The following is a 14,414-nucleotide window of genomic DNA, read 5'->3' as shown; positions in this document are numbered from 1 at the left end:
AGCGACTGGGACCCGGACCAAGTACCTGTAGGATTTGTGGTAAAGCAACAGTATGTAGGGGAGAATCGAGTGTGGGAATGTCTGTTTGTGGGGTTGGGTAGTTTGGAAATAAATGGGTTGATTGACGGAGTACCTGCGAGCATGAACGAGTTGCGTGAAAAGGTGATGAATGAGATGCCGGAAGGAGGAGTGTGTGAGGAAGGAAGGGAATTAGATGAGGAGGAAAAGTTAGTGAGAGTGTTGTTGGTGGTGGCGGAAATGTTTAAAATTACAGTACGATTATTCTTTGGATGGAATAGGCCGGTAGAGTATAAAGGAAGGGTGAATGAAAGTGGTACGAATGTGATTTTAAATGTTCACTGTGGAAAGGATACTTGTAGCTGGCTGGTTAAGAAAGGTGATTGTGGGAAAAATGAGGGAATAAGGGGTAGGGTTGAGGATATCGTTGAAGATGAATGCGATGAGGATGGTTGTGAGGAAGCTAAGCAGGTGAATGTAGCCGTGAGAGCGTGTATGCATGAAGCGAAAGGTAAATTAGTAACGAATGTAGTGGTGGATCAGAATAAATATTGTAGTTTGGTAGACACGGGAGCACAAGTGTCGTTAGTGAGTAGTACAGTAGTTAGTGAATTGGAAAGGTGCGATTGGGATATAAAAAGAAAATCAACGAGTGTAAGGATACATGGTTTGGGACAAGGAGTGTGTTAGTATGGGAGGAGGTACAATTAAAAATTCAGTTAGGGAATTTGAAATAATACATAATTTTGTAGTCATGGATGAGAATGATATGCCAACATGTTTTTATTAGGAATTGATTTTATGAGAATGCATGATATAAGTGTGGATGTCGGGAGGAATTTTAGGAAAGGGCGGCAGGGAAATAACGAAGGTTAAAGGAGGATGTGTCTAAAACTAGTTTTGTAGGTATGGTAGATATTGCAAGGAGTGAAAATGATTTGAGTGAAGAGGAAATTAAGCAGATGCAAAATCAGTGCATGAAAATAAATATGTTAAGAGAGTGTGTGTTAGGGGGTGTAAGATTAGGAAGTTGGCCGTCTGAGTTAGAAGTGTATAAGCGAAGTGCTAAGAGATTTGTCGTATGTAAAGGTATAGTTTATTTTTTGCATCAGGAAGGGATATGGGATGGGGAAGTGTATGTGCCAGTATTTTCGGAAGACGCAGCCGTGGGTATGTGTTTATTGGTGCATAATAGGTTTGGGCATCTGGGGAAAAATAAATTATGGGAATGTATGAGAGAGAGATTGTATGTGCCTGGATTGAGTAAAATTTGTGCGGATGTAGCGATTACGTGTGCGGACTGTCAGAAGGGTAAGTATCAAAGTGTGCATGCGAATCCACCTGTGTTGCGATTGCAGATGAAAGAGTTATTTGAGATGGTTGTGATTGATTGTGTGTCGTTGCCTGTGACTGCTAGAGGACATGTGGGAATGGTTGTAATGGTAGATCATTTGAGTAAGTTTGCATATGCGGTAGCGATTCGGAACAAAAAGAGTGAGACTGTGGCGAGAATGGTGGGTCAAGTGATGTTGCCAATGTGCGTGTGCAAGCCGACGCGAATGTTGAGTGACAATGGGCCTGAATTTGTTGGATGGGAGTTTGAGCAAATGTTGCGTGATTGGGGCATAGAACATGTGTACTCTCGCCGTATATGCCCAGTGCGAATGGATTGGCGGAACGAGCGGTGAAAACGTTGACAGAGATATTACGTATGATGAGTGAATGTGATAATGATTGGGATGTAAACGTTGGGCGGCGTTGTGGGTATACAACGCCACCGTGCATAAGGGTATTGGTATGTCTCCGTGTAAATATGTGTTAAATTTTGAAAAGATAGTGAGACCGAGATTGGGTCTATCTGATAATGATAGGGAGGTATGGAAGAAGGCGCATGAAAGGTTTGAAAGTTACAAGGTGGGCGAGAAAGTGTTGAAAGAAGTAATCGAGAAAGGGCGGATGAATGTAAATAAAGTGCGTGGAAAATTTGAGGGTCCGTATGAGGTGTTGGAAGTTGGTCCCAGTGGGCTTAGTTATGTTGTAGGGGAAGTATGTGTAGATGGTAGTGTGAGAGAAATGCGAGCGCATCACAACCAATTGCGTAGATGGAAGGATGTACCGGAATATGTGAGAGAGAATGGGGTGTATAAATGGTTGAAATCGAATGTGGGTGAACCAAGTATGCATGAGAGCTTGTGTATGGAGGATCAGCAATTTGTTTTGATAGAGTATGGTAAAAACGTAAGAAAGGGAAGAACGTAAAGTAAACTGAATGGTCGTAAGTTGTGTGATAGGGGTGTGAGTGCCAAAGTGGAAATGAGTGATAAAGCGTGTAATACGGATGAATGGGATGGTATGGATAGAACGTATAGCATATGCGGGTTTGATATAACTGAGTTGACTGAACGTGTAGGGGTTAGTGAGCGGTTGGAGGTGAGCGAAAGTGTAAGAGTAAGAGAGCGTAGCAGTGATAGACGAGTGATTGAAAGCATGAATGAATCGTTGCAAGAATTGGAAAGGTCAATGAGCGAATGGGATGGGTTAGTTGAAGAATTGGGGAGGTATTTGGGGGAACGAGTTAGAGGGTATAGATGAGATTGTGGATGAAATTGAGAGTGGTAATAGTGAAGAAGATAGCGTGAATCTGAGAGAGAATGGAGGAGAAAATGTAAATCTGAATGTTGCTGGAAGAGAGAGCGAGTCTGAGAGAATGATTGCGTGCCCATGAACGCGATCTAGAGGACCTGCTAGGGGAGCATCCGTGGGTGTTGCGTGAAGGCGATTTGAAAAGAGGTGTGAAAGGTGTTGGTTGGGAAATGCTAAAAGGGGGGAGAAATATAGAGGGATCAGAAATTTGTTTTTATTTAGCATTTCCCAACGTTTTGTGAGAGAGAGAGAGAGAGAGAGAGAGAGAGAGAGAGAGAGAGAGAGAGAGAGAGAGAGAGAGAGAGAGAGAGAGAGAGAGAGAGAGAGAGTAATTGTCATTGTGAGTGGTTCGGTTGTTGGAGTTGGTTTTACGGCTGTCTCTCTGTCTGTCGGTCTGTCGGGAGTTTTTCGGTTTTTGGGGAAGTCTTGGGCAGTTGAGGTCCAACCTTGAAAGTGAACGGGAGTTCGTCTGTTTTTTTTGGGACCACATTAATGGTTCATGTGTCTCTTCTTTTTTTTGTTGGTTCGTTGTTGGTGGAGGGTCGGTTTAAGTTTTTTTGTTTCGTGGGTGTGTGCTGTGATTGGCGACCGTGGACCTTATCCATCTCCAGCAACCGAAGATCAGGGTGAGTGTTGCGTGTTGTGTTGTTTGTGGGTGTGAATACCGCCACAGTATCACTGGTTAGACTGGACTATCAGCTAAGACGGACACCCTAGCCCCCTATTAGTCTGTCTTAACGAGGGTTGACTGTACTGCTTTGTCGGAGGTATTAGATTAACCTAGAAGAGTACATAAGGGAATAATTGTTCTTTGGTGTAAAATTAGATGTAATTAAACAAACAATAAGGTGAATGCAGTAAAGACATTGTACGTGTATTGAGTAGACAAGACTTTTCAAACTGAACATATCTACTGTATTTTAATGCCATAAAGAACTTCAGTCATAAAAGCCATTTGTTCTCACCTAATGCAGACTTCAGTCATAAAAGCCTTTTGTTCTCACCTAATGCAATGCTATGTATTAAATATAACAAATGTAAATTAACCGAGTCTTGAATTTTTGATGCTCAAAATGCAATAAAAGAGAAAAAGAGAACTAACAGTAAACAGGAGGGAGCTTATGTAGTGAAGGAAAGGCATGCCTCTAAGTGGGTAGAACAGGCTAGAATAAGAGGCCATTCTTGATACGCGAGGAAAAGAAAGTACAGTAAAACCCCCGTATTCGCGTTCTCGTGATTCACGGACTCACCTATTCGTGGATTTCTCTATGGACCATATATACAAATTATTTGCAGAAAATCCACCAAATTTGCAGTATTTTTCACTGAGAAATATTCACTAATTACTGTATTTTCATCTCATTTTCATGACTAAAGGCACCTTTTATGATAAAACTATTAAAATACTCAGGTACCCAGGTAGTGCTCATGTTACGATAATTCGATTTTGTGATGGGGTACGCAATTAATACCGATACTACAATATTTATAATATATTTTTAAATTTCGCCCAGGCACAGGCAGCAGTGTACAATCAGGCAGCGAGAGAGACCAAATTAAAATAGGCTAACTTCTTTTCCTCCATCTCTTTATCCCATCTTCTAGTTAAAAAGTAAAAGAGAATGATAAAACTATTGTTAGTAACGTTATACTCTTGCGTAAATGCGTACAGTACAGCCATAAACAACAGATTGAGAAACTGTTGTTTTGCTTATAACCGTATCGGATAACAACAGCTGTTTTGCTTGTATTTCAACCAAAGTACGGTAGTAAACAAATATTGTATTTACGTTATAAATGACGTTACGTAGAATAGGACTGATATATTTTTCCATTATACCCTTATTCGGTGTTGATAAAAGATCAGCAAGGAAATATACTGCTAAATTTAAGCTGCAAGTTGTAGCTAAGCTGAGAAACCAATGTTGAAGCTGCTTACAACTATAAATTTTTGTGGATCGGCAATATGGATGAAACTCAACAGTAAATAAAATTGGAGAGAAAGTATTTTAATCAAAACTACAGGGCATGAAAGAACACATTTTGCTAGTGTTTTCACCCCAATAAAAGATAAATACATAAAGCTCGTGTTACGATCAAATCAAGTGAAAATAGCAAACGGGATCTTGATTTTTTTTACACAAAACAATCATGCCTCCAAATAGCCAATGTCATTTACTAATGAAAAAAATAGCTAAATTAATTTCACGACGAGACATATTAAAGTTATATTTCGACTTAAAAACACTTCATGACTTGCCCCCATATAAATAAAGTATCTAGAGATTCATTTACGCTAACTGGAAGCAAGAAAAGCGCTCTAAACTGAGTTAAATACGGTGAAATAAACTTATCACGTACTCAATTTCCAAACCAAAGCATTGAAAGCTATGATCGCAATTTATAATACAAAAGCAATATAAGAATATATACAATATTATTGGATACAGTGAAGTAAAGCATAGAATTTTAAAAGATCCATGGAAAAGATACATAGTCGTAATGTTGATGTATAATACGATATTAATATGTGAATATAGAGTACAGTACAGTATAATATAGGCTAGGCTACCGTATATATATATATGATATACCATAGTGTAGGCTAAGCTAATTCTTGTTTGTTATTCAATTTCTCTTTAAATTATCATAAGTCAATCTGCATGAACCTCCAAAATTAGCTGATATTAATAATTACCATACCGTATATGTATAGAGTATACTTTGTAGAGTAGGCTAGGTTACCATATATGTATACATGGTACTGAATGCTCTAGTGCTTTTTTGGAACCTAACCCAATTGTAAGTAGGATAATACCTGGTATAAGTATTTTTAGAGTTTTTTTCGTGTTTGAACTATCAAAATAGGCAGTTCTAAATGCTTCTAGAAGGGTTTTACGTACTCGAGGATTTTAGCTATTTGCGGGGGGGGAGGGGGGAATAATGCATCCCCCTTCAAATTTGGGGGGGTTTACTGTACAGTCTGGAAGACATGGGAAGGTACTGGTAAACAAGAGCATCCCCAGTAATAAACACAGCAATAGTCCCTGATGCATTTATAAAACTATCATTTCTATACACAACAGAAACATGGGAATTAACAAAAAAGGCAAGAGATTTTGAACAAGTGTGACAACAAATGCTGAAATTCATGGTCAGAATGCCTTGGGAAGAAATCACAAATATCAGGACATTGCTAAAGAGTTTGATGTCCAAAGGCTGGCATTTTGACTGAGATCTCCAATAACCTTCAAGCATACAATGAAAAGAGGAGAGACACAGTATTAAACATATAGTACAATAGCTTGGCAAAGACCAGAGGGAAGGCCAATTCAATCATGAAGAAAAGCCACAGATGAAGTCCTAAGCCAGATAGGAATAAAGGTAGAAAATGCACTCCTTACAATATTCTTGCCCCAGCTGCACTGCTTTCTGCCTAATATGTACTTTTAATCTGTTCCCTTTGGTTTCATATCACCAAGCTGTCCAACTTCTTTAGCTTTGCTCTAATTTTCTGTTCTCATTGGAGAAGAAATCATTCAAGTAATTTCTAAGAAAGTCTTGGGTTATGACCAAGTGGTCTTGTTAACATTTTATTATAAATTACTGTTATTTGTGCTTAGGAGCAACATTTTCAAGCATATGTAACATAGAGGTTTAATAGTGTACATACTTTACAGATTATCACCAACACCCAGTGCCAACAGACATCAGAGTACAGGTAATTATTACATACCATGAGATGCTCCCCAGCAAATATAAGCCAGAAAGAGAGTAATGAGGCATAAAACAAGCCTTGTCGAATGTCACTAACAACAGTCATCCAGGGGCAGTCGAAAAAGAGAGTGAAATATTCCAAAGGACCTGTAAAGAAAAAAGATAAAAAGTTATACTCAGCATCTGAAGCACCACTTCTGTAATACAAAAAACTTTTTATTTTGTATCCGAAAGAAATATGGGATAAAATAAATGTTCATATTTAAAATTTAATAGGGCCCACAGCAAAGATTCTTCACTCTTTTGGGGCTGACCAAAGTGGTTTGTTCTATTATACAAATACATATATAGTCTTCATCCTGCTGCTATCCCTAAGCTAAGGGGTCAGTTGCCTTGATGTGTCTTCTACAACTAAATCAAAAGCATCTTCCTCTGCAAAACCTTCACCAAATCCTCATTCACCTATCTAATCATTTGCCTCCCTCTTGACTTTCTGCCTGTAATAGGTTCCACCCAAGCCCTCTTCACTCCTTCCTCTTGTATCCTTATCAAAAGCCCATAGCATCTCAATCTTGACACTCTTATCAAACCAGCATTCTTTACAATTCCTGGCACTTCACCTAATATCTTAATCTTCCTGTCTCTCCTGCTGCAAGATCCACCTCAGCATCCTCATTTCTGTGTGCTCAAACTTCTGTTCCTTCTTCCTCCTTACTGCCCATATATCATACTGGTCTGATTACTGTACAATAAAGCTTAATTTTCAACTCATTTGGAATTCTTTAGTCACTCACACTACCCTTGCCGCCTTCCTCCATTTCCCCCAAGCTTCTTTTTTCCTACTTTCAAACCCAGCTTCACAACCTCCCTCCTGGCTTAAAGTAGATCAAAAGTATATAAATATGTATCCAGTAAAGTATATATTACCTGTAAATACTGTATTTATGAAATGTGAATAAGTACAATAATATGATACACAGCATCTAGGTATATATAGAAATTAAACCTTACTTAACTAGTTACTTCTTAAAACCTCATCATTTGGATATACAGGCAGTCCCTGGTTATCGGCGGGGGTTCCGTTCTGAGGGTGTGATGATACGCAAAAATTGCAGCTAACTGAAAATTGGCAATTTTCAGCACTTTTTCAGAGAATTTCGGGGCTTATCAGCGCCGGAAAGCACCGATTTTCGGTTACTGGCGCCTCTGTTAGGTATGTATCAGCACCATTACCCAATTATGGGCCTCGATAAGCAGAAATCTGCGATTTTCAGCGCAGAAAATTGCAATTTTCGTTGCTAGACAAGCATCGTAAAACCGGATCTCCATTAACCAGGGACTGCATGTACCAAAATCGCTTAAGACTAACAAAGTTTTCTTTTAATCTGTTCATTATAACAATCAAAATTACTGTAAAATATACTGAGTGATCTTAGAAAGGAAACTTATCATAAATAAAACAGATCAATTTATTTCTATCTCAATTGTATGCATGCATTATTTTCATGAAGTTACTTAAAAAAATTCCTTGGGAGAGTTTAATGGTGCAAAAAAGCTATAGCTGCCTTACATAAGAACTTTTTTTTAAGCATATAGGGGCAAAATATCAAAATTATGTATGCAAGTTACAAAGTAGCATAAAGATGGTTAAGCATACAATATCAAATTACCCACATCCATATGTAACACCAATAAAGAAAGAAAATTATGAGAACTTTATAAAATTAAAAATATGGCATAACCTTTTGAATTGTCATGGATATGCGCTACAAAATGCAACAGAACATGAACCAGTACATGTGTTTTTGTGTCCACAGCATTGTATTTCATGATTAACCCTTAAACGCCGACTGGACGTATCATACGTCGACTAAAATTGTCTGTTGGGTGCCAAGTGGACGTACCGTACGTCGACTACAAAAAATTTCAACCTTCGGTCAACTTTGACTCGACCGAAATGGTCGAAAAACGCAATTGTAAGCTAAAACTCTTACATTCTAGCAATATTCAATCATTTACCTTCATTTGCAACAAATTGGAAGTCTCTAGCACAATATTTCAATTTATGGTGAATTTTTGCAAAAAACTTTTTCCTTACGTCCGCGCGGTAACTTGGCCGAAAATTTCAGAAATTCTTTCGTCATTTTGTCGTAATTTTTGCAATTTTATATTAGCCGTTACATAAAGTTTTATATATGAAAATGTGCGCAATTTCATGTAAAATACAACAAAATACAACCCACGGTTGTAGCTTTTATCAGTTTTGAAATATTTTCATATAAATCAAGATAACTGCCAAAATTTCAACCTTCAGTCAACTTTGACTCGACCGAAATGGTCAAAAAACGCAATTGTAAGCTAAAACTCTTACATTCTAGTAATATTCAATCACTTACCTTCATTTTGCAATAAATTGGAAGTCTCTAGCACAATATTTCGATTTATGGTGAATTTTTGAAAAACTTTTTCCTTACGCCCACGCCAGAAATTCTTTAAATCACGTTGTCGTAATGTTTGCACTGGTTTATATTAGTCGTTACATAAAGTTTTATATATGGAAATGTGCGCAATTTCATGTAGAATACAACAGAAAATAACTCATGGTTGTAGGCTTTATCAGTTTTGAAATATGTTCGTATAAATCACGATAACTGCCAAAATTTCAACCTTCGGTCAACTTTAACTCGACCGAAATGGTAAAAAAACGCAATTATAAGCTAAACCCCTAACATTCTAGTAATATTCAATCATTTACCTTCATTTTGCAACAAACTGGAAGTCTCTAGCACAATATTTCAATTTATGGTGAATTTCTGAAAAAAAAACTTTTTCTTTACGTCTGCACGCGGTAACTCGGCCGAACATCTCAGAAATTCTTTCGTCATGTTGTCGTAATGTTTGCATCGTTTTACATTAGTCGTTACATAAACTTTTATATATGAAAATGTGCACAATTTCATGTAGAATACAACAGAAAATAACTCATTGTTGTAGCTTTTATCAGTTTTGAAATATTTTTATATAAATCATGATAACTGCCAAATTTTCAACCTTCGGTCAACTGTAACTCGACCAAAATGGTCGAAAAACGCAATTGTAAGCTAAACCCCTAACATCCTAGTAATATTCAATCATTTACCTTCATTTTGCAATAAACTGGAAGTCTCTAGCACAATATTTCGATTTATGGTGAATTTTTGAAAAAAACATTTTCCTTACGTCTGCGCGGTAACTCGGCCGAACATCTCAAATTCTTTCGTCACGTTGTCGTAATGTTTGCACCGTTTTATATTAGTCGTTACATAAACTTTTATATATGAAAATATGTGCAATTTCATGTACAATACAACAGAAAATAACTCATGGTTGTAGCTTTCATGTTTTGAAATATTTTCATATAAATCACGATAAATAGAAAAAATTCGACCTTCGGTCAACTTTAACTCGGCCGAAATGGTCGAAAACTGCAATTGTAAGCTAAAACACTTACAGTCTAGTAATATTCAATCAATTAGCTTCATTTTTCAACAAACGGGAAGTCTCTAGCACAATATTTCGATTTATGGTGAATTTTTGAAAAAAACATTTTTTTATGTCCACGCATTACGAATTCATGCATCATTTTGTGATAATATTTTCTCTGTGTTGCTTTGATCGTTTTACAATTTGTTATATACCAAAATCATCGCAATTTAGTGTACAATACAACGAAAAAAAAATAACCCGTTAGCTTTAACCGTTTTGCTCACAGCGCGATTTGTATAAAATTATATATGAAATTTTTTTTTTTGCGCTGTCATATATTTCAATATTTATATATGATAATGATATTTTTTTCATTTCTGATGGTTGCATACTAAACTTCAAGCAATGACAAAAAAAGGAGCCTAAAAGGACTCTTAATCTTAAAAACTAAGCGTGCTGTGATTTTTTGAAAAAAACTTTTTTTCCGTTTCGGCGCTAACTCCCGAACGCCGCCGGCATACGGGAGACGTTTTTGTAAATAGAGGCTCGGCGTTAGAGGGTTAAGTTACTTAATTCTGCCTTTACCATGTTGTTACAAAAAAGATTCTCGTTCACTTACAAAAAGTTCAATTCATGAAGTGAAGCCTATGACCTGGCACATTTTGTAAAATACAGGTGCTACCTAAGCAGTTGCCTTTGTTACACACTATGAATATTCAGATGGCCTCACTCAATGCCAATGACTTTAATTAATATTTATGAAAATTTTTGGTCAGGTAAAAAATTTACTATAATAATCATATAGGGAAATCAGTTTAATCTTCAACCCTGAATAATTATATTCACCAAGTTAGTAAATGGATTCCACAACAATTGGAAGATATGAAGAACTTTTCACTAATTCAAAATTGATCACATTTTCCTAACTGCATTTCAACTGAACAGGAAAATATGATTTAAAAATTTAATACTTATAACCAACACTAGTAACGGCATCTTCAAGTTATGATGAGACTTTTATTATTACTATTATTTATTATTATAAATCAGTAGAGACCCTGCATCAGTCTATAGAGTTATGTAGGGCTTGCCCCAGGTCTCTGTTCCTAAATGAGGCAAAAATGAGGGCAAGGTAACGTTAAATACGATGGACAGGTAAGTAGGAGGAGACTGGCAGAATTGGACTAACAGCAATTCAGCTGTCAGGGTTTGAAGGGATGAAACAAAGAAACTCTAATATCATCTACAGTATTTCAGCACTCATAGGACTAATTCATGGCAAAGTTTTATAAACTAAAAAAATTATAATTTTCATGACAAAATTAACTATTTGGATACTTACCTACCTTTAAAGTTAGCTGTTCGGTGCGACGGGCTTTTAAAAAAAATCAAAATATGCTTAGCTAATTTTTAAAAAATCAAAATATGCTTGGCTAATCCGCAAGGACTGTCACTGTAGACATCTGTTTTCCCACCAGATGGTGCTGGAATGTTTATGTTCTTGTCATATTTCTTCATAACCAACCATTAAGATGTGGGGAGGCTGGGTGGGTTTCCTCTTTAACAGTAAGTAAGTATCCAAATAATTAATTTTACCATGAAAATTAGCTGACTAACCCATTGAATAAGGATGGTGGGTTAGTACAGCCAGAGAAACGGTTCAGCCAAGCAGACTAAAAACTTTTCTAAAAGGGGAGCAGAAGCTTCTCAACATTTCTGCCTGATGTGTGATCCTTACTGGCAAGTACTATCACCAGACGTTGGAACCACAACAGGGTGTAAGGTCCTCGTAACGAGACTTGTCAGGATCGTTACAAGGAAAAAAGTACTCTATCTCCTAGAGTACTGGTGACTCCTGTGCCTGAGTCGAAAGCTGATAACCGACAGTCCAAAACTAAAGACAGCTACCACTATTGGATAAAAAGGTGCAGTCCCATGCAGCAAAAGTGTACCTTCATGCTCCCAAAATTCAACAGCAAGATTTCTAACAACTACAATAAAACAGAAAGCAAGGTTACTATCATATTTGGTTCAGGAGAATTAGTGCAGCAGATAATTGCATATTTCATAAGAATCGTTCAGATAGTGAAACAAGCATGAAATTTTGCACAAGTGCTCTTTAAAGTTCCCTCTATCAGAAAAGGGCGCTGGCCACGCAAAAAATTTAATATGGCGGCCAGTATCGACAGATTTTGGCTAATTTTTCACTAGAATGGCATGTATTTGCTTCTAGCAATATGGTAAAGCTCTTCCATACTATTTCTTGTGAATATTATGTTTCTGTAGCTTCCCAGTACAGTTTACCTTTAAATATGGGGGCTATATGGCTGCCAAGAAAAGGTAGAAACAATAATTATAATGAGAAATAATGCCCGTTCAACAATTATCGTTTTAAGCATGGATCTTGGTTTCTGTGGTTTTAGATCCTAATGAGGCCATCTCTTTCGAATAACTCATCAATTTTGAAGGAAAATTAATAAATGTAAAAGAGTGTATGTCTGCACACAACCAGGGCACACTGGTGACATCACTGCTGTGTAACTCAGCATGGGGTTCAGCTTTACTAATCCTGTAGTCTTAGAACCCTGTGCCACCAAACACTGCAATACCAAAGCCACCCACAGATATCTTGGGGCCACAGCTTGCACTGGAGTATCAGTGGCTAGACAAGGTCATAGTCACCCAGGAAATAGATGATGCAGTGAATCTGACGTGGTCAGCTCATCACGCTTCAATGAAGAGAAGCCCAGAATTTGAAGTAACCATAACTTCATTGCTTCCTCTCCTGCGTGATCAGGCTCATTCTGTTGCTACGATCAAACACGTGATGCAGAAAGTGCAGGATGTCACTGATTTTCTGAACCCTGGCCAGATACCCATAATCACAGCTGATCAGCCAATCTATGCCGTGAGCAAAGCAGGTGCAGTGGCAGTGGCCTGATCAGTATGGCGAAGACAAGTATCTGGTAATGTTTGGTGGTCTGCACATTGAGATGGCAGCAATGACATCTCTTGGTACTCTTCTTCATGGCAGTGGTTGGACAGGAGCTCTGGTGGAGGCAGGAGTTGCTTCATCTGGAACTGCAGAATCCTTCCTGTCAGCTGCAAGTGTAACCAGGACACGGCAGATGCACCAGGTTACAGCCTCTAGTTTGTACAAACTCCTGAGGACAGCATAAACTGACTACTGTGCTGAGAAAGCAAACAACAATGAGCAGGCATTAGAGTTTGAGGAGTGGTGTGACCTTCGAAGACAGCAGAGTCCACAGTTCCACTTCTGGCACATGGTGTTGTCTATGGAACTTGTGATATTCCTACTGATCAGGTCCTTCCGTGAGGCCAATTTTGTCCTCTACTGCCAGGCATTGCATGAGCTGATACCCTACTTCTTTTCCAACAATAATACAAACTATGCTCGTTGGCTGCCTATTCACCTCAGGGACATGCTTACCCTAGAGAGTTCACACCCAGAGTTGCACAAGGAGTTCAAGGCTGGCAACTTTGTTGTGCACAAGACCAGTCGCCAGTTCTCAGCAATGGCTCTTGACCAAGCTCATGAGCAGACCAATGCCTTTATAAAGGCTGATGGCGGAGCCATTGGGCTGACTGAAGATCCGTCAGCACTCAGAAGATGGATGGTGGCTGGCCCAGAGATCATCCGCTTGGTGTCTGCATACGAAACAGAGGTTCAAAGTAAGGAGTCTAATGAGCAGACAACACACCATGAACAAACACCTCATGCGCAGAAGACATTCTTGGAGAGTCAGCAAGCTGTCATTGGCTTTGCAACACTTGGGAAGTCCTTTTCAGGAAGAGAGCCAGGATCTGTATTCCATTGACAACAAAGACATTGCCCACCCCAGCTCAGCAGAACTTCTACAGACACACCTTGACAGAGGCCGCACTAAATTTCAGAAGTTTTCAGACTCTTTGGCAAACAATGCAGTCTCCTTCTATGAGCCGATAAAGAAGAACAGAACTGACTTCTTCAGGCAAGAAGCTGCTCCTGTAGAACAGTCAAAGCAGAAACTTCTGAAGGAGGATTGCCAGCTTTTCTCAAAGCTATTTATATCCTGTCAGAGCCGTGAATGTGATCTGCAGGAATTCTTCCAGCACGAGAATCAAACATTCCCAGCTTCCCTTAGTGAGGGTGGTAGGCTGTACACATGTCAGAAGTCTCAGCTGACCTCAGTCCTGGAGAGTCATGTTACACTAGAAGACAAAGAACCAAAGACTGATGTCCTCATTGTAGATGGATCAGCTTTGGTCCATGCCTTGCCACCAAAGAAAGGAAAGACCTTTGAGGGCTATGCACTTTGCGACTTCTTGCCTGTGATACAATCCTATAGCAGCAAGTACACATCATCACATCTTGTATTTGATGTATACAATACATCCAGCCTCAAAGCTGAGACCAGGCTCCAACGTGGTCAAGGAGGAAGGCGCAAGGTGACAGACAAGAACACAATTCCATCCAACTGGCGCAATTTCCTAAGACACGATGCCAACAAGACAGAGTTGTTCCAGTTCCTGGCAGACAAAGTTGCCCAGATGTCTGCCACAAATGTTGT

At 38.5% G+C, this 14,414-nt stretch overlaps 1 protein-coding gene across 4 annotated transcripts in view; it reads right to left on the bottom strand.

Moving 5' to 3' along the window:
• wls (Wnt ligand secretion mediator) overlaps positions 1-14,414 on the bottom strand; it is a 174,434-nt gene that overhangs the window by 60,780 nt on the left and 99,240 nt on the right. For all 4 annotated transcript variants that reach the window (XM_067118400.1, XM_067118401.1, XM_067118398.1 and 1 more), the window contains exon 6: positions 6,398-6,525. In XM_067118400.1, the coding sequence (XP_066974501.1) occupies positions 6,398-6,525 (128 nt within the window). The remainder of the gene's footprint in view (positions 1-6,397; positions 6,526-14,414) is intronic.

The sequence above is a fragment of the Macrobrachium rosenbergii genome, chromosome 16 (assembly GCF_040412425.1).
Source record: "Macrobrachium rosenbergii isolate ZJJX-2024 chromosome 16, ASM4041242v1, whole genome shotgun sequence".
NCBI lineage: Eukaryota > Metazoa > Arthropoda > Malacostraca > Decapoda > Palaemonidae > Macrobrachium > Macrobrachium rosenbergii.
Note: the sequence above shows the minus strand (reverse complement) of the source record. Positions and strands in the feature narration are given on the sequence as shown.